Source organism: Equus quagga, chromosome 13 (assembly GCF_021613505.1).
Source record: "Equus quagga isolate Etosha38 chromosome 13, UCLA_HA_Equagga_1.0, whole genome shotgun sequence".
NCBI classification, from domain to species: domain Eukaryota; kingdom Metazoa; phylum Chordata; class Mammalia; order Perissodactyla; family Equidae; genus Equus; species Equus quagga.
In genome coordinates, this window is record NC_060279.1 from 13854012 (window position 1) to 13881628 (window position 27617).

At 38.1% G+C, this 27617-nt stretch overlaps 1 protein-coding gene across 3 annotated transcripts in view; it reads left to right on the top strand.

Moving 5' to 3' along the window:
- RALGPS2 (Ral GEF with PH domain and SH3 binding motif 2) overlaps nucleotides 1-20468 on the top strand; it is a 154339-nt gene extending 133871 nt beyond the window's left edge. For all 3 annotated transcript variants that reach the window (XM_046680546.1, XM_046680544.1, XM_046680543.1), the window contains 5 exons: nucleotides 1599-1704; nucleotides 4582-4674; nucleotides 11786-11891; nucleotides 14124-14215; nucleotides 16937-20468. In XM_046680546.1, coding sequence (XP_046536502.1) covers nucleotides 1599-1704; nucleotides 4582-4674; nucleotides 11786-11891; nucleotides 14124-14215; nucleotides 16937-16966 — 427 coding nt within the window. In that variant the 3' untranslated portion in view covers nucleotides 16967-20468. The remainder of the gene's footprint in view (nucleotides 1-1598; nucleotides 1705-4581; nucleotides 4675-11785; nucleotides 11892-14123; nucleotides 14216-16936) is intronic.
- Nucleotides 20469-27617: the final 7149 nt, after the last annotated feature.

The window sequence follows — 27617 nt, forward strand, 5'->3', positions numbered from 1 at the left end:
CCCCTGCACTCAGGGGTCACAGAACTCCCCTCTGGTGTTGGTGATTGGCTTACATGGGTGTGGTCTCACATCATATCTGTTCTTTCTCAACTAATTGGTTTAAAAACTAAAGAAATCCCAGGAAAACTTTCTTTGCAAGATTCAATCTAGCGATAAATTTGAACTCTTCTTTCTAATCCAAGAGCTGGTTGCTAAAACTTGCATCTTTATGTCACATTTTTAAAATAATTCCAAGTTGGTAGCCTGTTAACTACCCAGGTCTTTCTAACGCTTCTCTTAATGGATGAGCAATACAAAACTCTGCTCGTCATTCAAAGGCTGCAGTCAAAGCATTTACTCTGCTAGCAAGTCTACATTCAATTTGTCTTTTTTAAGAGTTTTTCAGATAAACTGCAGGTTCTGAATTTAGACATCTGTTTCATTAAGTAGTATTTTTGTATTTAAACTCCTTTTCATTCGGTTGTTGTTCTAGTTAAACCGGATCTCCTGCTGCACTGTATCAGCTGCAGAGGAAACAAGGATGGTAGATTGATTGAGGGCTGGAGGTTAGTGGTGATGGGGTATTAACCAATTTGTAGCACAGCAAAATAGCCAACTTTAGAAGAGAACTTTGTCATTTGATGGTGTCTAATCTCCTTGTGTATATCTCCCTAAATATAAATAGCTGTATCATGAAATTTTAGTGGTTTTTAAGTCACTTTGAAGACACCTAAATAATCATTAAGGGATAACTAGCAAACTTCATTTTTCTTGGCTGTTGTAGGAATTCTCCAGGTCATGTCAAATCACCAGAGAATGACAGATTTTTTGTTAGTGTGTGTGTATGTTTTAATTGACTTTATGTAGAAATTATTCTTGTTTTGAATATAGGACCTTAAATCAGTTGGGGAAGGATACTTAAATGTTTGGTTCTTTTGTGATGGTTTTCTTAAGATATATGAAAAGGAAATCTTGAGTTTTGAAGTGCTTCCTTGCTTGGAGAGCTGTAGGCTATCATCAAACACTTATGCATTGACAGCATTTTAATGTCATTAAAATTTATTGCAGAAGGCCAATTTTTTAAATATGTTGTTATTGCCTTTATTACTTTTTTCACTTATTTTAGAATTAAATTAAGCATGGATTTTCTTTTTCTTTTTTCCTTTTTTGAGCTTCTGCTATTTTTGTTTTGAGTTTTATGTGCTTAAATACTTTTAACAAATAGAATCCTCATTTTTCCTACCAGGACTTAAAATTTCTAATGGGGAAAAAAAGTTTGCAGCAATGATGCAATGTGGCACATTAAGAAGAAGGAAAAGTCTTAAATCCTTAATCTTTACTAAATTGAACTATTCTATATTTTCTAACTTATACTTGTTCAAATATGTAATAAAGTATGTATTTTTTAACCGTCTGCTGACTTTAATAACTTGATTAACTTTTGTGACAGCTTATGAATTTCAGATCAATAAACCTTTATAGTCAGTGTCTTCTCATTCTGAATACAGTAACAAAGTTGTAAAATTAAGAATAATTACATTTCATTTAAGTACCTTCTTGACAACTACTAAACACAAAAGCTCTTACCTGTTCTTTTTTTGTTTGTTTTATTATTATAGTTCTGCAGAATCAGAAGATTTGGCAGTACATTTATATCCAGGAGCTGTTACCATTCAGGGTGTTCTCAGGAGAAAAACTTTGTTAAAAGAAGGCAAAAAGCCTACAGTAAGATTTTATTATATTTTAACATACCTCTAAAAATATGCAAATACATAGGACCCTAAAATATATGAAGAAAATTGAAATAAAATCAGATATATAGTACATTTGAAATAATTTAAAATATGCACTTGCCTCGCCGTGTTTCTTAGTTTAGATCTCAGGGAAATCCTCCCTTTAGGGAGTTTGAATCAAGGTTCTCCTCTACTTCTCTTTGCTCCCTGATATAGTTCTTACACAGTCATTTCTCAGAGAACCTCAAAATGATACATTGTTAAATGTTTTAGTAATGAGTTTAGGAAAAATAAAGAATAGAGAGTAACAACCGTAAGAAATGAAATTCCCCCAGTTCTGTCACTCCTAAGTTGTTTATTTAAATCCCTAATGCAGTTTTGTGTTCCTCCATAAAATAGAACCTACATATTAAATGTCCTCCAAACCATAATTATATTTTTTTAAAAAAAGCTTAGTGGAACAGAGCTTTTCACATGTAATGTGAAACTTTGTTCCTTCTCAACAGCAGCACAGTAGTTTGACTACTAATGAAAAAAGGGTTTTTTTCTTTTCTCAAATGTTATCATTTATCTGATGTGGAATAAACACTTTGACATGTATCCGCACTTAGAGCTTTTAAAGATATGAGGGCTTCTTGAACTGTGAAAACGGTTTACATCTAAGTCATCTGAGTTTGCTGCTCACATGACAGTAAACCTCGGGCACGTACGATCAGGAAGCTACACCAGGCCAGCTAGTGAACTCAGAATAGCATGTCAGTGGAGGCAGTACCACACCTATTGCGGGCCAGATGCCAGAAATAGATCAGTGAACAAGATGAGGCAAAGTACCTGGCTTACGGAGGTGACATTCCAATGAGGAGAAATAGAAAATAAGTGCTTAAAATAAGGTAATGGGGTGGAGAAGGAAAGGATCAGGAGAGACGTCACCATAGCGAGGCATTTGAGCCGAGGTCTGAATAAGGAAGGAGCGTTAGCCATGTGAAGCTCTCCGGTTCAGAAGACAGGAAGGCCAAAAGTGAGCATTGAAAGTAGAGGCAGTGGAGGAGAGAAAGGCCGAGATTGCTTGATGGTGTAGTAGATGTGATATACGAGAGAAAGAGTGGAAGTGAAGATAGCTTCTGGGTTTTGGAGTGAGCTGGGTGAATGTTGGGGGTACTTACTGAAATAGGGAAAGTTTCTTTGAGAGGGGGCAGGAGAGTCTTAGCCAAGTTCAGTTTTATATGCTTATTAGACATCTAAGTGGGGATGTCATTTTGGCTTTTTAAAAAGTCCCATTCAAAAGTTCAGCAGAGAGGTGGTGGCCAGAGATAAAGATTTGGGAGTCATTAGCATACAGATAGTGTTGAAAGTATGGGACTGGGTGAGACAGATTATGAAGAAAGTGTAGCCAGGGAAGGAAAGAGGGCTGGGGCTGGAGCTCTGTAGCATTTAAAGGACTACTATTAGTGTGTAGAGGAAAGCTAAGGGATTGCTAGAATAGAAGCCTAGCAATTAAAGTATTTCAGTTGTGTCACATGCTGCCGAGAGGTTGACTATGATGAGAACAGAGGCTTTAGTAAAATGTCAGTGATCAGTGACCTTGACAGCAGCAGCCTAATTGGAAGTAAGTCGAGAAGAAAATGGGCAAAATAGAAGTAAAGTCAGGAATTAGAGACAACCTTGCAAGAAGTTATGCTGTGTAAAGGAGCAGAGAAATTGGATGGTGCCCGACAGGTCAGGGGGTGGGTCAGTGGAGGGATTTTCAAAGATGAGAGTACTGTTAAGTCTCATTTGTATAAGGATGGTAGAGGGAGAGAAATTGAGATGCAGAAGAGAGACGAGTAAATTGCAAAAGCAAATTCCTAGAGAAAGTGAGAGAGAGTAGGAATCTAGAAGCACACTTAACTATTCTGTTGTAGCAGGAAGAAAGGCTGAGTATGTGGGTCTACACATAGGTAGGTAGATGGAATTGGTCTGGGAACGTGAGGTAGTCCTCACCAGATTTCATCTATTTTTCTCTAGGAAATATGCAATATCATCAGGGGGTGGAATATTAGAATTTTGAAGAGAAGGTATGAAATAATTGTCTCCAGAGAGAGAGTATAATGACTTGATTGGGTAAAAGTGAAGTACCATTAATTTCTTTTTGAGATTGGAGGTCATAATTTTATCAGTTGGCACAACTATGTCATTTCTCCAACAATACTGGGTTACTGTGATGTGGTGCCAAGTAATCATATGGTCAGGTTTGTTTTGTTTTTTTTTTTAAAGGAAATGGCGTTTGAGGACGCCTGTATTTTTTTTTTTTAAGAGTTTATTTTTCATTTTTCTCCCCAAAGCCCCCCGGTACATAGTTGTATATTCTTCGTTGTGGGTCCTTCTAGTTGTGGCATGTGGGACGCTGCCTCAGCGTGATTTGATGAGCAGTGCCATGTCTGCGCCCAGGATTCGAACCAATGAAACACTGGGCCGCCTGAAGCGGAGTGTGAGAACTTAACCACTCGGCCACGGGGCCAGTCCCGTATGGTTAGGTTTATCTAGGGTTAAGGTTATATCAGGAGAGAAGGACAGTGATATTAAAATATTTGGAGGGGAATGGTTATAGTGCTGGATCATGCAATACAGGCTTGATATGAAGACAGGGGAGGGCGGATATGGGATGAAGAGGCAGTGGCAATACTAGATAATGTTACAAAGTGATAGGATTCTTGATGAAGTCAATAAGCACTAGTAGAGTATATTCAGTGGAAATGATACGAATATTTGAGATAAAGATGTCAGAAGTGATACAACTCTAAAGCTAGGCTAAGATGGCTGAAGTAGAGTAGGGCTAAAGGTCGTTGGCATTAGGGTTTCAATAGTATATTCGTGTGTTTGTCCTCTCCAGGTAGCATCTTGGACAAAATATTGGGCAGCTTTGTGTGGCACACAACTTTTTTACTATGCTGCCAAATCTCTAAAGGCCACAGAAAGGAAACATGTAAGTATTCCTCCTCTAAATTATTAGCATAGTTTCATAGCCTCTTCATGATTGTAAAGAAAGTAATCCTAATGGAATGTAACTCTTTGGGGTTTTTCCCCCGTATTCTAATCCAGAAGTTCTTAAACCTGTTCCTTATATGAATATTGTAATGGAATTATTTTTATTTAGTAAGACCATTTCAAGGAAGGTCTTGGAATAGCTTCCATATTGTGAAGTTTCCTTTAAGATTGCTATTTTTCCTTTGCAAATGTCAAAACTGCACATTACACATATTTATCTTGGCATCAAAGCCTTCCCAAAGGTGGGTTTCTTGTTCAGAACATGCTTGAAAGCTGTTGCCTTGGAATCTTAGTTCCTAATCTGTAAAATGTGAAAAATTGAGATTGTCACCTAAAGTTCTTTCCACCTCAATCTGTGATTGAGTGATTTTCCCAACAGTGAGGGGAGTAACAGCTACTATGATTACTATGGTCCACTTTCTTGTGCTTTATATTACTTAAAAGAAGTCTCTCAGTGCTCTTTTCTTCAAGTGTAGAATCTTTCTAGAAGTCTTTTTTGCATGCTGTTTTGTTTTTGTGTGCCAGTGATAGAGTCTTTGAAAGGAAGGATAATTTTCCGTGTTACGTTAATAAACTCCCTTTGACAGGAGTTTTATTTCTAAATTACGTATTTGCTGGGGAATTAAGTGGTTTACCATACTAAAGAAAGGTAAGCCACTAAAAAAATGTGTCCTTTTACGCTCTTCTTTGTTCTCACACTTTTAGCCCTTTAATAAAACTAGAGGTGTAGAGGGCACATTTTTGGTTTAAATAAATGTGGAAAGTGCTGTAAAGTAGCATCGTCTTCCCTCCTTGTTGGCCACACCCACACACTGTCACTGGCCTGGGTTTCATCACTGCCTTGCTTTTCTTCAGAGTTTACCATATGTTTTCTTAAACAATACATTGCTTCATTTTTTAACTGTACCTGAAGAGAACCATATAAATTCTTAAGCACTGGCTTTTTTGCTCACTATTATGATATAGTTGGTTAGCTATAGTTTAGCTATAGTCCTTGCATTCAGGTAAAAGAGTATTTTTTTGTATTCGGTCAAATTGACTGCTCACATACCGATCAAGTTCCACAGGTTAGTTCCAGTAGAACGTTTTGTGGAGTGATTGCCTCTGGTTAGTGTTGCTGTACTGGACGGGGAAAAAATGGTGATGTAGCTGATTAAATCCTCTGTCTTCAGATGTAGTTAACTCTTCACATAGTCACCTTAAGACACTTGGTTGGATTTCACTTAGTTGGTGATTATAAAGAAGTAGCTATTCAAAATGAAAGGTTTTTTGTTTTTTCCTATCTTTAATTAGAAACAAGCCAAATTAGGGAACTGATAGGATAACTGAATTTATCTAATGCATATGTTAAATATCTTTTTGTGTTTAGTGTTGCTGCTTATACATAGAGAATTAATGACAATAGCTTGGGTTTTTAATTATATGAGGTCTCTGACAAATAATGTATATGAAATGTTTAGAAATTAGAGCATAGTGGGTTGTGAGGAAATCAAATTGAATGCCAAGGAATTGCACAGTATTTCTGATCTTTTTTAGTTAAAACTGTTAAGATTAAAGGAAGAATTATAAGAACAAGATAGAGGGTATAGAGACAGGTCCATGTTTATATTTAGTATCAGTTTTAGTATAGAAGAGATAGCGCACAGAACTAAAAGCAGTGAAGGAAAAAATTTTTTAATCGTTTTCAAACAAAATTAAAGTGCAAATTTGAAGAAAATATTAGCTGTGTATAAGGAACAGATATAGGATCAAATTGTATTATATAAACGGCACCACCTATGTGGTGTTCTTGCCAAAAATTTAACCTGAATCTAATCATGAGGAAACAATCAAATCCAGATCGTGGGACGTTCTACAAGACAACCGGCCGGGATTCTTAAGACAAAATTTGGCAGATGTAGTGGGATAGGGGACAAGAGGACTGCTCTAGATTAAAGATCTTGACAATTAAATGCAATGTATGCACCTTGGTTGAATCCTGGAAGTAATTTTTTTTTAAAGCTATCAAAGTCGTAATTGGGACAATTGAAGAAATTTTAATATGGACTTTATATGATTGTGTTTGTTAAATTTCTTAGATATGATACTTACATTGTAGTTATATAGGTCTATATTCTTAAGGAGATACATGTTGAAATATTTAGAGTTCAGTGTTATGATGTCTGCAGCTTACATTTAAATGTTCAAAGAGATCACGCAAATGCCAAATGCAGGTATGTGGGTAATTGTAGCATTTTTTTCAACTTCTCCATGGTTTCAGCCTTTTCAAAATTAAAAGCTGGAAGAGAAAAGAAGTCAGTAATGAAAATATACCCGTTAATATGTGTACATAAATGCAGAAGGAGAAAGTCTGGAAGCCTACACATCTGTGTCCCATTCTCTCTCTCCTTTTCTGCCTGGGAGGAGGCAGAGGAGGCTTGGGACGGTGGAGTAACTGGGGAGAGAGGAGGGGACTCTTGTTTTGTTATGTCTGTATTTTTGAATGTTTTAAAATGAAAACTTTAGTTTTTAAAATATTTTTTAATGAAAGTATATTTACTGTAAAAAAATTTGCAGATATGTTTAAACTTATCACTACATTGATAATGAGTAAATTAATATTGTTTGATTAGTTAAATTTTAAAAGCCAAGACTAAACCTGAATAAGAAACCTGTAACATATATAAAGACCTTCCACGACTCAATAAGAATAAAACAGAACGATAGAAAAATGGAAAAGGGAGATAAATATAAGATGAAATATAAATGGGTAATAAACCTGAAAAGATATCAACCTCACTAGTTATCAAAAATGCAAATTAAAGAGGATGGCTTTGTTTGTTTGTTTGTTTACTCTTAGGCAAAAATTGAAAAGATTGATATATGGCATTGACACAGTGTATGGAAGCATAGACTCTCATCCACGGTTGGCAGAAATTTAGATCGGTACTGTTTTGTGGCAGGCAGTCCTCGTCAGTATTTAACTTAATAGTAACTCCTTGTCTGAGAATCTGTGCGATGGGAATCCTCGAACAAGTGCGCAAAGATATCTGTAGAAGAACATTCTTGTAATGTTTATAATAGCAGAAATCTGTAAACGCTGAAAATACCTATGAATAAGGAAATATTTACTAAGTGAAAAACACAAGTTAGAGTATAAATATACACCTATTACTATATAAAAACCAACAGCAACAAAAAAGTCTTTGGTAAAGGCGTAGAGAAGGGTCCAGAGGGCTACACTCCAAATGATGGTGGATTCTGGGGAGTGGGAGGAGATGCAGCTGGTAGTCAGGGGGCATTTGCCTTCTACATGCTTCACCCCTCTGTATGAGGGCTCTTATATTACTTGAGTTGCTTTTTTTTTTTAATTGAAAAAGAAACAATTGGCAGAAAGCTTTAGGGTTAGGAAAAGAATATTAGAAAATCATGCCGTCCACTTTGACATAAATTATAAGCTGTCAAATCAGCGGTTCTGTGGTATTACCAATTTCATTCTTCATAGTATTAAAACTTCTTACTTCCTTTAACTTTCATTTTTGTAGTACCCATATTAAAGTGATGTGCTGTATCATTCTTTTTCACATTTTAAAATTGTGAAACATATACATACAAAAGAAGATATGTAGTGTTCATGCACGTTTTAAAGAACAATAAGTAAAATGAACACCTATATAGCTCTCCACTCAGCGTGAACAGAATGTTACCAGAACAGCCCAAGTCTTCCCAAGTAGTACGCTCTTCCTTTCATCTCAGCCATACCCACAGCCTATCACTGTCCTGAATTTCATATTAATGATTTCCTTGTTTTTGTTTAGAATTTCACTGTATATATTTCCTTAACACATTGTTTCATTTTTGAACTGTACCTGAATGGCTTCACATGGACAGTGTTCAGCAACACCTTTTTTGCTTAGCGTTGTTGAGATTCATCACTGTTGATGCATATAGCTGTCATTTATTCCTTTTCACAATTGAGTAGTCTTCCATTTTATGAATCTGCCATAATTTAGTCATCATTCGTTGATGGATATTGGGTTTGTTTCCAGTTTTTTGCTGTATCTAACAATGCTGCTATGAATATTTTTGTGCATATGTACTCTAGGTTGTAAACCTAGGAGTGCACATGTTCAGCTTCACAAGAAAATGCCAAATTGATTTACACACTCACCAGTAGCATCATGAGGTTCCTCAGTGTTCCACATCCTCCCCAGGCTTGTTATTGTCAGACTTTAATTTTGGCTAATTTAGTGAGTATGTATGAAGTGGTACCTCATGATTTTAATTTATATACCCCTGACTGCTTAGTGAGTCTGAACATTTTTTCATGTTTATTGGTCATTCCATAAAATGCCTGGATAAATATTTTGCCTAATGGGTGATATGTTTTCTTACTAATTGGTAAAAATTCTTCATATATTCTGGATGCTAATCTGTTAACAGTTGTGTGTTGCCAACATCTTCTCCCAGTTTGTTTGACTTGTTTTTTTTCACTCTCTTTGTAATGTGTGTTAGTGAAGAGTTCTTAATTTTAAGGTAATAAAATTTATCTTTTTCTTTATGGTTCTTTATGGTTTTAAAATCCTCTCTAACCTGAGCTCATTAAGATAATCTCTCATTATTTTCTACTATTAGATTGAAAGTTTTGCCTTTTGTTTTAAAATCATTGATCTCCTGAAGTCAGAGGGGGTGTGTGTGTGAAGTAGGCATTCATTTTCATGATTTTTCTGTGTGGATGCTAATTTTCCTGGCACCATCTATTGAACAGTTCAGCCTCCTTCACTGATCTGAGAGCCCACGCTTGTCGTATGAATTTGCATCTCATATGCGCAGATTGCTTTCTAGACTTCCATTGCCCTGTTGGTCTGTCCCTGTCCCAGCAGCTCATGGTCTCAGTTACAGTAGCTTTTTAAGTCTTGATGTGTAGCAGGGCAAGTCTGCCTAATCCTCTTCAGGAGTTTCTTGGCTATTTCTGGTCCTTTGCTCTTAGATATAAGTTTTAGAATCAGCTGCTCAAGTTCCACATAAAACCCTACTGGAATTTTTATTGAAATGATGCTGAATCTATAGATCACTTTAGGGAGAATTGACATCTTTCTAACATTGAACCTTTTTCTTCATCTCATGGTGTTTCTCCATCGATTTAGTTCTTCAATGTCTTTTAACTTTTGTACTTTGCTGTATGTCTATTATTAGGTGTATTCTGAGGTACCTTTCTTACAAATGACTTTTGTATTTCTAGTGTTTAGAATTACAGTTGACTTTCATGTTGATCTTTTCCAAGCATTCTTGCTAATCTTTCTTACTAATTTAGTAGATTGTGGTGGATTTTTATATAAATAATATCATCTGTGAGTAATGGCTTTTTCTTTCTTTTTTTTTTTTTTTTGAGGAAGATTAGCCCTAAGCTAACATCTGCTGCCAATCCTCTCTTTTTGCTGAGGAAGACTGGCCCTGAGCTAACATCCATGCCCATCTTCCTCTACTTTATACGTGGGACGCCTACCACAACATGGCGTGCCAAGCAGTGCCATGTCTGCCCCTGGGATCCGAACTGGCAAACCCTGGGCCGCCGAGAAGTGGAACGTGCGAACTTAACCGCTGTGCCACCAGGCCGGCCCCCTGAAATGGCACTTTTATTTCTTCTTCACCTTTATGCTTTTTATTTCTTCTTGTTATCTTATTGAGCTGACTGGGTGTTCCAGTTCAGTGTTGAATGGGAGTAGCAATAGTGGGCATCCTTGTCCTGTACTAATTTTGAAGTGTTCTTAGCATTTTACCCTTGAGTGTATGTGTTGCAGGGTTTGGGTTTGGGGTTTTTTTTTTCTCTTTCCTGCTTTTTTTCCGTTGGTGTTTGGTTGGTTGGTAGATAGGCTTTATTGAATTAGGAAGTTCCTTTCTATTCTTAGTCTATCCCAAATATGCATTATATTTTAGCAGATGCTTTTATTTTGCATCAACTGAGTTGATCATATTTTTTTCTTTTTTAATCTGTTAATATGGTGATTTGCTTTAATAATTTTTCTGAAGTTGAACTAACCTTGCTTTCTTGAAAAATTGATTTCTAACGTTAAACCAGCCTCACATTCCTGGGATAAATCCAATTTGGTCATCGTGCATCAGCTTTTTTATATACTGCTGGATTGTTTGCCAATATTTTATTTAATATTTTTTCATTATGTCCGTGGATGTGTTTAAACCTAATTTTCTCTTCTTTCGTAACAGCGCTTTTTTCATTTCTAAAATGTAAATTAAAAAAAAAAAAGAATAACTGGAAAAGTAACAAGCATGCTACGAGCACCCCTTTTTTTGAGAAATATAAGAATACGTTATTAAGAATTGCCTGATAGCCCTGCTGGCTTATGAAATCATCAGGTTTAAGACACTACCCCTGTTACATTACGCACCTTCAACTTACACAATGTTGTATGTCAATTATATCTCAATAAAGCTGGGAAAAAGGGTAACACCTCTGTTAAAATCCAAGTTGTTTTCTTTTTTTTTTTTTTTTTTTTTTTTAAAGATTTTATTTTTTCCTTTTTCTCCCCAAAGCCCCCCGGTACATAGTTGTGTATTCTTCGTTGTGGGTTCCTCTAGTTGTGGCATGTGGGACGCTGCCTCAGCGTGGTCTGACGAGCAGTGCCATGTCCGCGCCCAGGATTCGAACCGACGAAACACTGGGCCGCCTGCAGCGGAGCGCGCGAACTTAACCACTCGGCCACGGGGCCAGCCCCAAGTTGTTTTCTTTAAGGAAGGGGCGAAGGGTAGCACGGTGACAGAAAAAACAACTTAGGTGAATTTATCAGATCCACTAACAAATCGTGCTGAACAAGGACCGTTAGGTTTTGATGAAGAATTGAAGCTGGGAATGGTCTTGAGAGTAGGAGACTGTGTAAAGAGGGCATGCCTCCATGGAATTGAGTAGTAAAAGGCCCTGAGCAGGCCTGACCAGCATGAAGTCAAAAATCTCGTCTCTCGCTTGGAGAAACTCAAAATTCGCTAACACTAAATTTTTCCTTAGGATGAGCCATAAATTTTGTGTTTCCATCAATTATCTTTTTGTCTCTCAGTTCAAATCAACATCAAATAAGAACGTCTCTGTGGTAGGATGGATGGTGATGATGGCTGATGACCCAGAACATCCAGATCTCTTCTTGCTGACTGACTCTGAGAAAGGTGAGTCATTAGAGTGACTAGAGTTTGAGGAACTGTGTATACATAACTTTGCGTAAGCCAGAGCCTGGTTTAACTGGAGTACTCCACTGGGGGCGTAGTGGTAGAATTCTATCTCTTGGGAGACGTTTCTGTCACATAATAATGATATCAGTATTTTCAGATATCAATTAATAATATATTAATTGCTTATTTAATAAGGTTATTCTCTTTGCTGCATGGGAATAAGCTTGAAATAAAAAGGCCAAGTAATCCCTAGAAGGCTAATAGAGAGGAAAGGAAGGAAGAATCTAGAGGCCGCTGTTACTTTAGAATCTCAGAGATTTGCCGTATGTGCAATATCCCCTTCAGTTATGCCCTGAAATAAATTGTTGCTCTTAAGTTCTGAATGTGACAGAGGTTTTTCTTTAAATGATTTTTTTCCACTACTTTTAATTAAATTAATTGGTTATTTGACTCAAATTGCTTTCCAAATAAGTATAATTTTAATTATAATACTTTGCTTACAATATATGGAGACATTTATGAATAAAATTCTTGGCTATTGACAGAGGAGTTTTTAAGTGAGTGAGAGGAGTTGCAGGCTAGGCCTGTAGAGTCGCGTCGCACCTGCTGACTGCTTCGCCTGCTGTGGAGCCCGGGCGGGCCTCAGCACGGGGCCCTGGGTGATTGCCACTCTTCCTCCATCACAGCGGCCGGGTATTGATAAGCACCGCAAAGAAAATTCTTTCATACCTGCCCAGAATCCTCTGCTCCAGCAACTCACAACTCAAATGATAGTATATTACCTTTTATTGGCTGTACAATTATATTTACCTCTGTTTATTCAGAATGTATTTTACATTAACAGATATTCTACTTTTAGGATGTTATGGTATTTTAAGTAAAAATTTAAGCACATATATTGGATGCAGAAAAAAATAATAGTAAAATAGTCTTGTTTTGAGATGAAATTGATTGATTTGTCGAGTAAGGACTCTCTACTCAACATTCTCAATTCAAAGCCCCAGGCCCCCAAAATCCCAAAGGCATTATTCATAAAATTACTTTTAAAAGGAGATCATTTTCATTGGCTTTACTTAACAAATTCTTTGTTTTCCTTCAGTTTCCTTAGTGTGCTTGATAGAACTGTTTCATAGCAGCCAAGGTTTTATGAAATCTATACGAAGGTCTTTTTCAGGGGAGGAGAGAGTAGATAAATGACAGCTATGGCCAGCTTAGTTATAGGTACGCCTTCTATTCAGATTGATCCCATGTCTGCATCTTAGTTCAGCAAGGAAAACAGTATTATTTGAATAATAAAACATTTGGCAAAGGAAAATGGTTGCTACTGAAAGTGAAAAAGGTCCTCGAGTTTTAAAATCTCCAAGAAAAGCTGTATAATGCCTGAACATAGACCAGGCTCTTGAGCCATAGAATGCAGTTATAAAGGAAAGAGACAGGTTCAGTAAGAATTGGGAAGTAAGAAGACTTAAGTCAATGAAAAAAGGGAATAAAGCTCTACTTAGGGCAGCCTCCAGTACGTGAATCCTTTCTTTTCTCAGTTTATTACCTTAATACATATAACCATATAAAATATCCTTATTATGCGTCACTCTTGAATCAGAGTCAACGTAAGGTCTGCTAAATACAGCACCCCAGACGAATTTCTAATGTCCCAAAAGTGAAAAAACTACCTCCTCAGATTTTCCCTGAAAGCCCTCATAAACCTGGAAATCTGTAGGAGTTTTGACAAATGTAACTAAAGACTAGAAGCATCGTGATGTTTCCTAAATTAATCCTTAATCACCTTAAATAGCTAATGTTTAAGTGTTAAACATAGTAAAGAATTTTGGCCCATAAAAGCTTAATATTAACATCTACTGATATTTAGATAATCTAAGTAGTATTGAGAACAGATATTCTGCAGTCTCATTCACACATACAAATATGGAGAAACCAAACAATTTCATTTAGATATACCTTACTGTAAAGAACATTTAAGGAGACAAATAAGATTACTTCTCTTCCACTTCATAAGCAGCAAAACAGTGACTTTCTCAATAAGTGATAGCATGTGAATGTGGCATAGAGCACTCTTCTTTTTATTTGTATTGGAAAATCAGGTGTTAGAGAGAAGGATTCTGAAACTAAGAACTCTAGGTATGTTTTATTTTGCTCTTTGATACCTGGCAGAATTATTTTATGTCAGTCCTTACATTTTTATTCTTTTCCCCTTGCTTTTGTTAATTTTAGGAAATTCATACAAGTTTCAAGCTGGCAGTAGGATGAATGCAATGCTGTGGTTTAAGCACTTGAGTGCAGCCTGCCAAAGTAACAGACAGCAGGTGAGCCTTTCTCCTGATCTTCAGAGTAGACCGTAACTCGGGAGTATATTTAAAAAGGTTCCAAGGAGAAGTAAGTAGACTAATTTTCTGAATGAAGTGAGGAAATGGTATTTTGTCTTTTTCTTGTTGACAGCGGTCAACAAGACATGAAGTCCACGTTTTATTGAGGGAGATGGGCAGTAAAGAAGTGAACAAATGACAGAGTTTTGGAGTGAAAACTATATAAAGAAAACAAAGTAGAATTATGTGCTATAGATGATGGGGGTCAAGACAAGTTTAAATAAATGAGTGAGCAGCAAAGGTCTCCCTAAGGAGATGACACTGACGTGAATGACAATAAGGAACGGCCCTGTGAAGATCAGCGGGAACAAGGGCTCTGGTAGAGGGAACAGAAAGTGCAAAGACCCTGCAGCTGGAGTGAGCTTAAGGTGTTCAGGATAGGGAACTGTAGCCATGTTGGTGGAGTGGAGTGAGAGGTCAGGGTATGTAGCTCTAGAGGGGGTAAAACTTAGACGGTGCTTTAAATTAGTAAGAATTAGTCAGCTTCGTCTTTGCTTGTTCTGTTGACAACTTGATGCGGGTTCCTGTGTTTGCAGTGAAACCCAAAACCATATGGATTTTTTTTTGTTTTTATTTTGCGGAAACAAAGATGGTCTAATTCAAAGGCTTCCTCAGCTGCAAAGGAGAATGCATCCATAGTGTTGTTTTCCCAACTCTGTTGCAGATTTGAAGTTGAACCACGAATTGGTAGAGTGGGCATAAGATAAACATAACTGAAGTTACAGAAATTTCTGTAGACGTTTTGTAGATCAGTTTTCAGTTGAATATATTTGAAAACCATTCACTTAAGGCACTGAAATACAGAGGTATGCCGTAAGTGTTATCAGTAGCTAATTTGAATAATATACCATGTGAGTTATAAAGCTTATAAAATTTTGTATTTTTCGTCCCATGATATCAGGACCTAAATTATTACCCCTTTTTTGGTAAAGGGAGAAACTAGGGCTCAGAGATGCTAAATGACCTACCTCCATAGGGTCCAACAAGTGAAAACTGGTGGACGTGAGACACAAACAGTCTTCCTCCTTTAGGTCCCTTCTTTTTAAACCATTTAAACAAGACCCATTGTTAGAGTGGGTCTTGTTCTCTTATAATTTTTATTTCAAATGTATATGAAAGACTAATAGCAGTATTTGGTACCATTTTTAGCAGCCTCCATTAAAGACATGAAATGCTCTAGTGCAAAAATGACTGTCTTGCCCTTGTCAAGTTAGTGTCTAGGACACAATGAAACAGACCTTCTTTTGCCTAGACTAAGCTTTTCAGGACTCAATTCCATGCGTATGTTTTTTTAAGTGTAGCATAAAGTGTTCAGCATCATTTTTTAAAACTCTCAAATTTCAGCATTAATCTAGACAGTGTGTGTGTACCAGCATGGGAGTTCAATTTCTTTTACTGTATTAATGGAACTTCTTGCTGCACAAGTCAACCAAATGTGTATAAATGGTTTTTGTTCATTTGTTTCTATACTTGCAAGAATCAGAGTAGTAGCAATTATAAATAGAAGCTGTGAAATTTGAAAATTTTTAGAAGATTCTAGTTGACTCAAATTCAGCACCTTAAGCATCATTCGGGCAACTTAGGAGGAATGAAACTTTTACCTTATTTAAATATGTGTTTCTTATAACAAGACCTGGGAATTTACACTTTAAGCACGTGGGCATTTGTATTGTATTTGATTTACAATCTAGTTATGATTACATTGTCAAGTAATTTTTCATTCAGAAGCCAACACGTGTAAGAGATTCATTTTTTGTTTTAGTATATGAGGTTTTCAGAAAAAGATTGCTGAAGGGTGAAAGCTGTTGTAAAGGACAGAGAAATGGACACTGATGTGTGAATGTCTGGCAGAGAGCTGAGGGCACAGCTTTGGAAAACTGGTGGTAACAGTTAAGAGCATTTTGGTTTTGGTTTTGTTTTTTAATGTGGTGAAGTCGTCTTTAGTCTTTGACTAGAAAACTCATCAACTAATTTTAAAAAACAAAATAATTCATATTTCAAAGAATTATTATTGGATTTCAGAATGATAAGAAGTCAGGTTAAATTTGATCCAGTCTATAAGTGGCAAACTGTTATATAACCTATTGATTTTTTTTTTTTCCCAGAGTCATGAAGTGGGAGATCAGAATTTACCTAATGATGAGTTTATTCTTTCATACTTACTTTCATGATGATTTAACAAAGAAATTCTTAGTAATGTTTGTTATAAAATTATCTGTGCTGGATTTAGAAATTTGCATGTAGGAGTTCATTGTAATACATATAATGAGAAAATAAACCATGACAGGTGTGTTTGTCTAGAATCTCACCATACTGGAGCCATGCCTATTCTTTTCTCATCCATTATTCACTCAGTGAACATCGACTGAGCCCCTGTATCAGATAAGAAAGATACCGTCTCCACTCTCTCCCATCCAGATTTCAATTTACTGGAAAGAGTATCCACTCATCTCAGTGATTTTTCTCTCAAAAATATCTAGTGTGTTTTATTCACTGTTCATAAACAATTGCAGGACCTTGTATCAAATTCCTTTTTAAAAAGATATTTAGGTCAAAAATTTTAATATTTGGGCTTACGTAAAGTAAGAAAGAAAGGTAAGAAATAGTACTTTGAAAAACAACTTTTAGATACCATCAGTTTGTATTACTTCTATTTTTTAGGTTCCTACAAACTTGATGACTTTTGAGTAAGAGCCTAAGAAAGAAGAGGTGAACGGTTGCTCCTCCGTGAGAGTGAGGACTGATGTGAACCACCCTGTGCCAGGAAGAGCCCGGGGCGGCGCAGCCTTTGGAGTTCTGAACCAAAAAGCACTAATTTCAGGGAATGAAGTGAAAGATTCCCAGAGAACAAATTGGAGTTGCAAACAAACTGCCATGGACCCATGCTTCTTATCTCTGAACTGACCTGTGGAAACCACTGCCTTAAAAGAGTGAAAGGAAAACCAACACGAAACACCAAATAGTGTGTGTGAATCTTCTGGCGGTGCTGTGCTTGGAGTAGACCGTAGCTCATTTGCATTTCTTTTAACTTTGTACTGATTTTGGAGGGGGGAATCGCCTTTTTTAGATACACTTTAAAAAGGAAAAACATATTTCTTATGGGTTCCCTCAGGAGCTGGTTTGAACTGAGGCGTAAAGATGCTCTAACCTAGTGGGATTCTACCAGCAGCCCCTGGAAGGCTTGTTCAGCCTCCAGTAGTCGCAGCCTCGCTCGCTTCTCCCAGCGCGAGTGTAGGAATTAGACGTGTTTGTAATGTGAGTTGTTGGGGTTTGTTTGGGATTGGGGAGGGGGGTGCGGTTGTTTTGTTTTGGGCAAGGGGAGATTTTTTTAAACACTAAACTTCTGAAATTTAGTACTGTATGGGGAACATTATTTCCTGCAGGAGGTATAAAGGCTGAGTGTTCGTATGCCAGACGCTTTTTTCAAGTGGGCTTCAGGAAGCATGGCCGCTGTTGACCAGGTTTGAGGTTGAGCCTCTATGTGAGTTCATTGTTGGAGCACAGAGCTGCGTGGTAGGAACTGCAATCCCGACCTAAACTTTCCTGAGCTTTTACAATAAGTACATTTTTCACGTCAATAGATTATCCCTTCTGCTGGTCACAGGTGATTTTTATCATCAATGTGATGTATTAAAATTTTTTCAGGATATTTTCTTTTACAGTGTTTAACGTGCACATTGCCAGTTATTTTTTATTATTATTCATATTCATTTTTTTGTTCAATATGAGATTCCAGATCACATTTGTTAGAGATTCCACGTGTATATGTATGTATGTATTTTATTGTAAAGAATACAGTATAATTTTAAAAGGGAAAAAGGTGAAAGATTGAGATTCTGGGAATTTTAGGTATCAAAACTTTCCTTCTTACACAACTTTCCTTTATTACAAAACATCTTTCTGAAAACTTACTGTAGGTCTCTACCACAAAACCATGTTTTGTCAGTAGTTGACCAAGCAGTTTTGTGAGAGCTCTTCTATGCAGTAACAGATATAACTTCCAAAATAAATGTTGAATTACGAAAAGAAAAAAGTGTTTGAAAGTGAGATGCCTTAGAATTTTAGCAAAAAATGGCACTTGGACAAAGGCTACGTGTTAGGTGTTGTAAACTCATGAGGCATCGTAATTTTAGCAGTGGCCCAGAGTAAGATGCTTTTTGACTGATGTCTTCTAATTCTGTTACTTTAGGCCTCACACAAAATTTCTCATATTTGTATTCTTAGAGAATTTTATACCTTTTTTTCATCATAGGTATTTCACTCTTAAATCTGTGAAACTTAAAAAGAAAATATTACCCACAGAATAATTAGCTAAAAATCTATCCAAGGGAAAATAAAAGAGCTTTTTCTGAGTACTAAGTTTGTAAATTTAGTTTTCTGTTTGGAAAGGATATTAAGAGTTCAGATATTTCTCTCATATAGTATAGTTAAAAATACCATTATTTCTGGGTTTATGAAAAGTGACATGGGCTGGAGAAGGCAAAATGTTGCCTGTACTGGATGATTTTTCAGTTTATGACCTCCCAAGCTTAACCCACGTTGGGTACATAGAAAGACACCATCTGCATAGCCAGCAGTATTACTATGTAGACCTTGCACATCTTACTTTTATTTTGCTTTGTTTAAAAAATTCCTTAATTTGTTTATTTCTCTTCAGAAATATATGTGCTTTTTAAAAAAATATTGTGGTTGAGAACCCTGTGGAATTTTTGCTGTTGTTATTTTGTTTGTCATAAATAAGCTAAAATAGATATGTTGCAGGTTAACCATATCTGTGGAGATATGCAACTGAAAGTCAGAGCCTGACATGACACAGTTTTGCCAAAGAGAGAGCTAAACTGGAAGATGTGTTTGATATCTTCAGCTGTAAATGTTAATGGGTGTTTGCACAGAGTGAGAAATAGTGTTCAGATTTGGTTAATAGTTCATATGTATAATTGTGGCCTCTGACTGAATGAAACTCTTAACGTCACTGTGCAGTAGACGTCGCCCTTGTTTTTCTGTCTTCAAATTCGTCCATTCAAAATCTTAGTCATTGCTTTTTAAGATTATTTTAGCATTTGAGGCAAATGGAAACCAGTGAGAACTAACATAGTATAGGTGAGCTTTTTATCTCTAATTCACCAAATTATATCTAATAATAATTCAAGCAAAGAAAATATGTCACCAAAATATATTAAATATTTGGGTAGTTTATTAGGTAGTGTGAAGATGAAGTTTTTGTCCTCCTGTTAGGTCTACCCTTAATAAATTAGTAAATTAATGACTTGAAATCTGGACATTTCCATCAATATTAAACTCATTTGTTTCTCTCATAGCCAAGAAGAACTAGTTAGAAATTCCAATATAATTTAAATTTAAGCTAGTTTGTGATAGGATAAGCATAATGATTGGCATATGATACAGCCTGGTATAGTAGTGTATAATACTAACCAAAACACCATTTGAGGCGCATCTCATTTTTAACAGTTACGTTGAACATGGAAGCTTATTTTTCACATGGGGGTAGCATGACAGCTTTTGAAATAGAACTATGAAAGTAACTGCGTAACGACCTTCCAGAGTACTGTTTTTGGCTTCGTGCCCCTTCTGTGTTTGGGCGCTGCTTATTTTCAGAGGTATTATTTTTACTGTAACCTCCAAACTGTAGGAATTGAAAGAACTGATCAAACACACCTTCCTAATCTCTTTTCTTCACTATGTAAATATTATTTGTGTAAACATTACAAAAAGGGATCCAGACAATTTGAGTATTTTTTTTTCTCCCTAGGCATGTGCTTCAATGACAAATTTGTTTTCCGTGTGGAAAACGCCATATGACTATTGCACTACCTTCTGTATGACTGTTTCGGTATTGGATCTTTCTGTGTGTCAAGAGTTGGGGTGTCCATAGCTGCAAAGTTTTTGTAAGTGGCTTTATTCCTCCTCTAGAAGATTTATAAAGGAGCCCAAAGAGCACTATTGTTGCAGAAGGAAAAATGTTTACAGTGTCTAGTGTATACACTCCACACGTTAGTTGAAAGCGGGGCCCTTTAAGAGCAGCCTCGCCTTTCGGTCTCTTGGGATTCCTAGAATTTACCTGGCCAAATGACTTGAGCAGAAGTCTTTTTTTTTTTTTTTTTTAGGTTAGATCTGTAAGCTATATGCCTTTACTACTGAAAACAAAGCTATAGGACATTGTATTGATTGGAAATCAATAATAATGGTAGATTTAGTCCATCAACTGTTTAAAATAATATATCCTCTATGGATTTCCTTCCTGTTTTTGAGGTGCATTCCTTTATAACCAGCTTTGAAATCACCATGTTATCTTCTGCAAACAAGGGGTACCAGTGTTGCTTAACGGAAGATGGTCTTTAATGAAAGGAATCGTCTGCTTCAATGGCTTTTGAAATAATTGGGTCCCTTTTTGAAAATGAGCATGAATCTCCCTGTCTCTGGTGGAACGGTAGTACTGCTGTTGCACGAGTAGATGGTATCAAGCAAGGGTGAGGTTTGTCTGTCTTTTTCAGTGATCTTGTAGGGTTTGCTTTTAATTTCTCTCTTCTTTTGTATTATTTCTTTCAAACATAGTAAATTTATGATTTTACAACCAGAATGGTATTCTGTTTTTTCTAAATTTGGAGATACAAACATTGTTATTTAATCTCATCAATGATAATAGTTTTCCCTGTGAAGTCAACCTTTCCAAAATGATTCAAGTACTTTTTGGTTTCGCCTCCCTAAAAATGGCTTGTGTCTAAAGTGACCATTTGTTTCTATTTAGAGGATTCTAATGAAGGAGATCTGTGCATGCAAACTCTTAAGCTTTATTGAAAACAATTGCATTACACCGGTGTCTCAAGTTGTAGTGTGGGGGAAATTTGGTCAGTGCCTTATCAATTCGAAGACCAACTTTAGGGCATCAAGTGTGACAACCGTTTGCCCTCTTTCTCTTATTTCAGGAGTGTGTGCTCTCCCTCTCGCCACCAGCTTACTCTTTCTCACAGCAACTCCCAGAAAGTCTGTACAGATACCTCTGGTAATGGTGCAGCCCTCCTTGGCGCTGAGTCTTTAGACAAGTTCCCTCCCTGCTCCTCTCCTCCCAGGGTAGGAAATTAAAAATAAACCCAGCCAAATAAACTCTTAAGAACAGCTTTGAAGAGCATCCATCTAGCTGAGTTTATTTTTATTTTGTGTTACTGATGTTGTTTTGAGCATAGATTTAATTATAAGGGCTTTCAGAAAAATCCCTGAAAGAGTACAATATAGCCAGAAAGATTTGTTTGGGCTTTATTAAAACTACTAAAATCTTGTAGTGAGAGTCCTTTTGGCCAGAACATTCTTATATTTAAATAAGACTCAGAACAAACAAGCTTAACCTACCAGTTATTGTTTACTCGGAAATATTAGCGCAGGAAAGTGAAAACAACTCCAACATATAAATTATGGACAAGTTAAGAGACTAAACAAGCTTCCTCAGTAAAAGCATAGCTTGGCAAGATTTTGCTGCTTTGAGATGATTGCAAGATCTGGAACTACTGTTGTTCAACTGAGTCAAGATACTGTTTTCACGTTTTTTAAAGGGCTAGTGTGTTCCAGAGCAGGCAAGTAGACACAGTCTTTAAAGCCAGATGAAAAGTTAACTGGTCCTTGAGGGTCATTAGCAGAATTTCAGTTTTAATTCTAGTCATTTGGACTACAAAGTGGTGATGGGGTTAAAGGAATACATAATTAGAGTGCTTTGGGATTGAACTTTTTTTTAACAGACAAGCAGAAAATTTCATAAGTATTTTAGATTCCAGGTAACAAGTATTGAGTTCCCCTGAAGATATCACCTATTAGAACCACTCACAAATATAGCCCAGTAATTATTGACTCATCAGGTCTGATAGAGTAGCTGATAATAAGTCACCAGACTCTCAAGAATTTCTACACCTGGATTATTGACAAATTCATTGTTTTCCATTCCAGCCTACTCAAGGTGGGGGAGAGGGGAGGGGGGACATCCTTCATGATGTAATCTAAAGAAGATAAACATCTGTGGGGATAAATATCCAATGATGATAATGTACAGGGAAACACAAGCCATGTTTGTTCTCTTTGTCCTGGTTAACTTGAGGCACTCCAGTGATCGCGGCTCCACTGCACTGTGGCCTCCCTGAGGCATGTGCAGCTTGGTTCCTCTCTCGCTTTTTGTTTCTGTTTAAAATGCAAATGTGAGTGTGAGATCTTCAGTGTGTTTGCATACGCTAACTTAAAATGAACTTAAGTACCGTTTTCTGAAATATTTCTATTGAAATAAATTACTTAAAAATATAGATTGTGTGGGGATAATTTGTTACCATATTTACATTTTTGTCATTAACTTTTAAAGTGCATTTTATCCTTAGCTTTTAAATAAATGCTCTAACTTGATTTTTTTCCTCTTCCTGAAATAGTTGACAAGGTTTTTGTTGGTATGGGAAGCTGCTGCCTGGGTAAACCTCATGGGCTCTTCTCTGTCCCAGAACAAGGATGCACCCTGGCATGCTGACAGATGGGGTCTCGGGGAATAGGGTCAAGGGTATAATATTTCCCACTCCATCTCCCCACTCCAAGTCTGTGACATGATATGAGCAGTCCCCAAAGAGGCCCTCTTTGCTAACACTGTATTTCACAAATTCTGAGACATGACATTTTTTCACATTTTACCCTTTCTGTAAACAGAATGCGCCTTCCGGCCTGTGGAGCCTTAAATTGGAAGTACAGAAGCACCTGTGTCGAGTCTCTTGCAAGTCACTGGCTGGAGTGTTGGTTATGCCCTAAGAATTCCACGTGAGCTTGCCTCTAAGACTTGGGAAACCTCCAGACAGGACCGAACACCCAGTGTTTGGGCAAAGCATAACTCGGTTTTCAACAATTTTCTCACCTCTCTAGTAGCCTTTGAAAATTTTCACTGTCCCGGGGCCGGCCCGGTGGCGCAGCGGTTAAGTTCGCACGTTCCGCTTCTCGGCGGCCCGGGGTTCGCTGGTTCGGATCCCGGGTGCGGACATGGCGCTGCTTGGCAGCCATGCTGTGGTAGGCGTCCCACGTATAAACTAGAGGAAGATGGGCACGGATGTTAGCTCAGAGCCAGGCTTCCTCAGCAAAAAGAGGAGGACTGGCAGTAGTTAGCTGAGGGCTAATCTTCCTCCAAAAAAAAAAAAAATTTTTTTCACTGTCCCTGTGCTGGAACCAAAACCGAGTGACAGTTCTCTGATGGGGTCAGCCCGTCTCTGTCTCAACGTGGTGCCGCCTTTGTCTTACATGGGTTTCCATATATGCCTGCCGAGTTTCTGGGTTCCCTTCCTTTTCCTTAGTTGTTTGTCCCTGAGCCAGGACCATATTGCCTCCATTTCTGTGTCGCTGTCTAAGTCTTGCTATCTGGTGAGGTGATTACATTGTACTTCAGATTTGCCTTAGCTGGTCTTGACCCTTCTGTCTTCCCTGTGAATTCTAGGATCAGTGTGTCGTGTTCAGTGAAAACCCCATTGGTACTTTTATTGGAATTGCTTTCAATTTATAGCTTAATTTGAGAATTAACAGTTCTGAAAAGTTTATTCCTCTCATCTATGAACACGAAATGTCTCTCCCTTATTTAGGGTTTTTAATGTCCCTGAGTGTTTTACGATTTTCTCCCTTCTGGTTTCACACATCTTTTACTAGTTTTCTGCTAGCTGAGCTGGTTTTTGTCTCCGCTATTAATCGGACCTTTCCTGGTGCGTTTCCTCACTGGCTGTTCCTCGTGTGTAGGGCTCCTGTTGATTTTTATGTTAGTGCTCATATCCAGCGGCCTTAGTGGACTTCCTTATCTGGTTCTAATGGTCTGTCCGGTATAATTCTCTTGTCATATTAACTGCAAGTAAGGTGATAAACTAGGAGAAAATACTTGAAGTTTCTAAAACACAGGATTCATGTCAAGAATATACAAGAGATTTTTGCAAGTCAGTAAGAAAATGTATTCAGTAGAAAAATGTGCTAAAGGATATGAGTAAACAATTTATAGAAGGAAGCCTGTGTGGCTAATCTGTGAAAAGATGCTCAGCCTCACTAGTAGAGAAATGCAAAGTAAGTCATCAGACAGCTGTCACAGTACATCTATCAAACTGGTGAAAATTAGAGATCAGATTATACCAGTTATGGTGAGGCCAGTTAAAACTGGAATCATACATGCAGGCACGGGTGTAAACCAGTGATGCCGGGCCAGAGAGCATTTGGGCGGTCTTAGGGAAATTATGTATATAAGAACATAAGAATTAAGAATCCTAGGGCCAGCCTGGTGGCCTAGTGGTTAAGTTTGGCATGCTCCACTTCGGCAGCCCGGGTTTGGGTCCCAGTGTGGGCCTAGGCCAGTCATCAGCGACCATGCTGTGGCAGCATCCCACATACAAAATAGAGGATGACTGGCACAGATGTTAGCTCAGGGTGAATCCTCCTCAAGCAAAAAGAGGAAATTGGCAACAGATGTTAACTCAGGGAAAATCTTCCTCAGCAAAAAAAAAATCCAACACTGGATCACATACTAGCTTCATGACCTTGAGCGGGTGACTTAACCTTCTTTCTCAAGTTCGTCGTCTGTAAAATGTACACAATGACGGAACCCACCTCATAGATTGTAAGGCTAAACTTAGCTCCTACATCTAACGCCCCTAGAGCAGGGCTAGCACGTCAGACGCACCGTCAGGGTCAGAGACAGTGCCGTGTACACACTCTGTACCTACCAGTTCTGCTCCTGAGACAGGTGCGGGGAGTGGGATAGGGGTGAAGGGGAAATTTTACGTAGAACAAGAGAGGGGTCTTTGCATAGTTGTCACAGTGAACGGAGAAGAAATAAGCCAGGTATATTCATCACAGACATAGTGGCAAGTAGAGAAAAACATGAAGAAAAGCCCCCTGTAAATGAAGCCCCATTTATTATTGTTAGTTATTAAGACCAGTGTTTCACCCACGTGGGGTGCTGTTTAAAACCATGACTTCTGAACACCACCCCAGATGTGGTAGATCAGACTCTGAGGACAGTGCCTCATGCACAGTAAAGTATGAATTTGATCTGGGCTGATTTGCCTAGAGCCCAAGCTCGACCCAAAGGAACAGTTGCTGAATTTGCTTTGTTATTGCCTAATTCTCAAAGCCAAGTTTTTCGTCCAGTTTGGATTCAGAAACCATTAGCATCTATATTAAGCTGTTGCAGAAGAAAGACAGACAAGCAAGCTGCTGTTTTTATTGCCAGAAACTATTCTGAGATTTTAATGTAAAAACAGAACTCTTTTCCATTAGCTGTGGAAGAAAAACCTGGAGATTCACTGTGAGTTTCTTCCATCCTAAGCAATTGACAGTAAGTACAATCAATCAGCTAATCGATGATCCTCTACCAGGCACTAAGTTCTAGACTAGCCATGTTTTATGACCTTATGCAACCTAAAGCACATTTTAACAAGTCCTAACAACCATACAAATACGGGGATGGAATTTCTATTTTGAAAGTGATAAATGACTATACTTTTGAGTGTGGTGGCATCTCCCTGGGTCTTTGGGATGACAACCTAAGAAAAATTGCCAAGTGTGGGCTGGTGCAATTTGAATTGAGACCTTTGATTCTAGCCTAACTAGCCAGCTAGTGAAGTTCTGTGTCTCATTCCAAATCAAGATAATTTACTGCACTTGGGTAACATAAATTTCATGTGATTCCTTAGTTTTACTAAATTAAAACTGATTCGCCTTTTAAAAGAAGACTCATTTCTGGTTTCTCGTTCTTCCTTCTTTAAGAAGAGGTTTATGTTCTTTTCACATCAGTTAAAATAGTCGGTAGATGCCGTTTGTTTGAGCCGACTGGTGGCAAGAGGGTCTTCTGCATTAGAGGGACTTTCCTTGGGGCCCATCCCACTGTCTGAGGGTGACTTGAGTCGCTCCGTTACAGTTCAAGCTGCTTTTACCTACTTCCTCTGTCTGAACTCACAGAAAAGGGAAAAGGACAGTTAAGGGGACACATCAAATGATGAGAGCGTTTCGTAACAGTGAGCTGTGTGTTTTGAAGCGATGAAGAGGACTTCTCAAGTAACACTAACCCACAGCAATTTAGAAACCATCAGTGTATACTTGTTTCTGAAGGAGGTAGTGAGCTTTCCAGCCTAATTTAAGTTGTGGGATGGAGTATCTCCAGTAGCATCTAACCCAAATCATCTCTCTTCCCTCCTGCTTCTATTTCTACGTTTAACCTCTCAGGTTAAGCTTTATTTCATTTTTTGTCATATGTGTCTCCCTTTTGGATTTCTACTTAATCGTTTACAGTATAGTTGTCTCCCTTCATATTTATTTAAATCAGTGGCTCTCCACCTTGGCTGCAATTTAGAATCATCGAGGGAACTTTTAAAAATCCCAGAGGCCAGCGTGCACATCACACCAAGTATGTAAGAGCTGGAGGGCGGGGGCATTAGGGTACAGGCAGTAATCATTTTTTTAAAGCTCCCCAGATGATGTGAATGTATAGCCAGGGTTGGCAACCAATATTTGGATTATTGGTCTCTAAACCTTTCAGAGACTTCGGACAGTGGTTTTCAATCTTTAGAGGGCACCAGAACCCCGGGAGGGCTTGTTAAGACTTAGATTGCCAGGTCCCACCCCCAGAGTTTCTGATTCAGCAGGTCTGGGGTGGGGCCTAAAAACGTACACTTCTAAAAAGGCCCCAAGTGCTGCCAATGTCTGGATTGCGGACCGCACTTTGAGAACCACTGGAAATGAGGAAGTGGATTAGAAGGCGGCCCTGGAGGACCCTCCTAAGCTGTGAGTGTGCAGCTTCATCCCTGTGAACGAGAGGGGCTGCCGCGGGGAGCGTGGTCCACGTGCTGGGTGATAGGAGGGCCGGGAAGGAGAAGACAGGAAGCTTGGGATCTTGCTGAGGAGGCAGAGCTCGTGGCTGGGCAGCAACAAGGCTCCCAGCCGCTGTGGAGTGGCAGTGGGGCTGGGGCTGGGGACGTCTTCAGCCACCTTTGATCCCGGGCAGATCACCCATCCTCCTTGCAGCTCAGTGCTGACTTCTGCAGGATTGGAGCTGTTTCAACTGTTTGTAACAATGTATTTACTCACAAAGGAATTATTTCAGAACATCCATGATTCCCTTTTCCCCCCTCTCACAACAATAAAATAAAATATTTTAGAGTAACAGGGAAAAAATTGTTTTGTGTTTGAATGCCTTAGGCAGGGCCACTCACTCCAGCTCACCATAGTCCCCACCATTCCCTATAGTCTTCTGACCAATTTTCTTGACCAACCTAGGTGTTGTAATGTGGTGCCTGGAACTGAGGCTCCCATTTTGCGACCCAGAGGGAAGCTGGCCTGAAAGCAA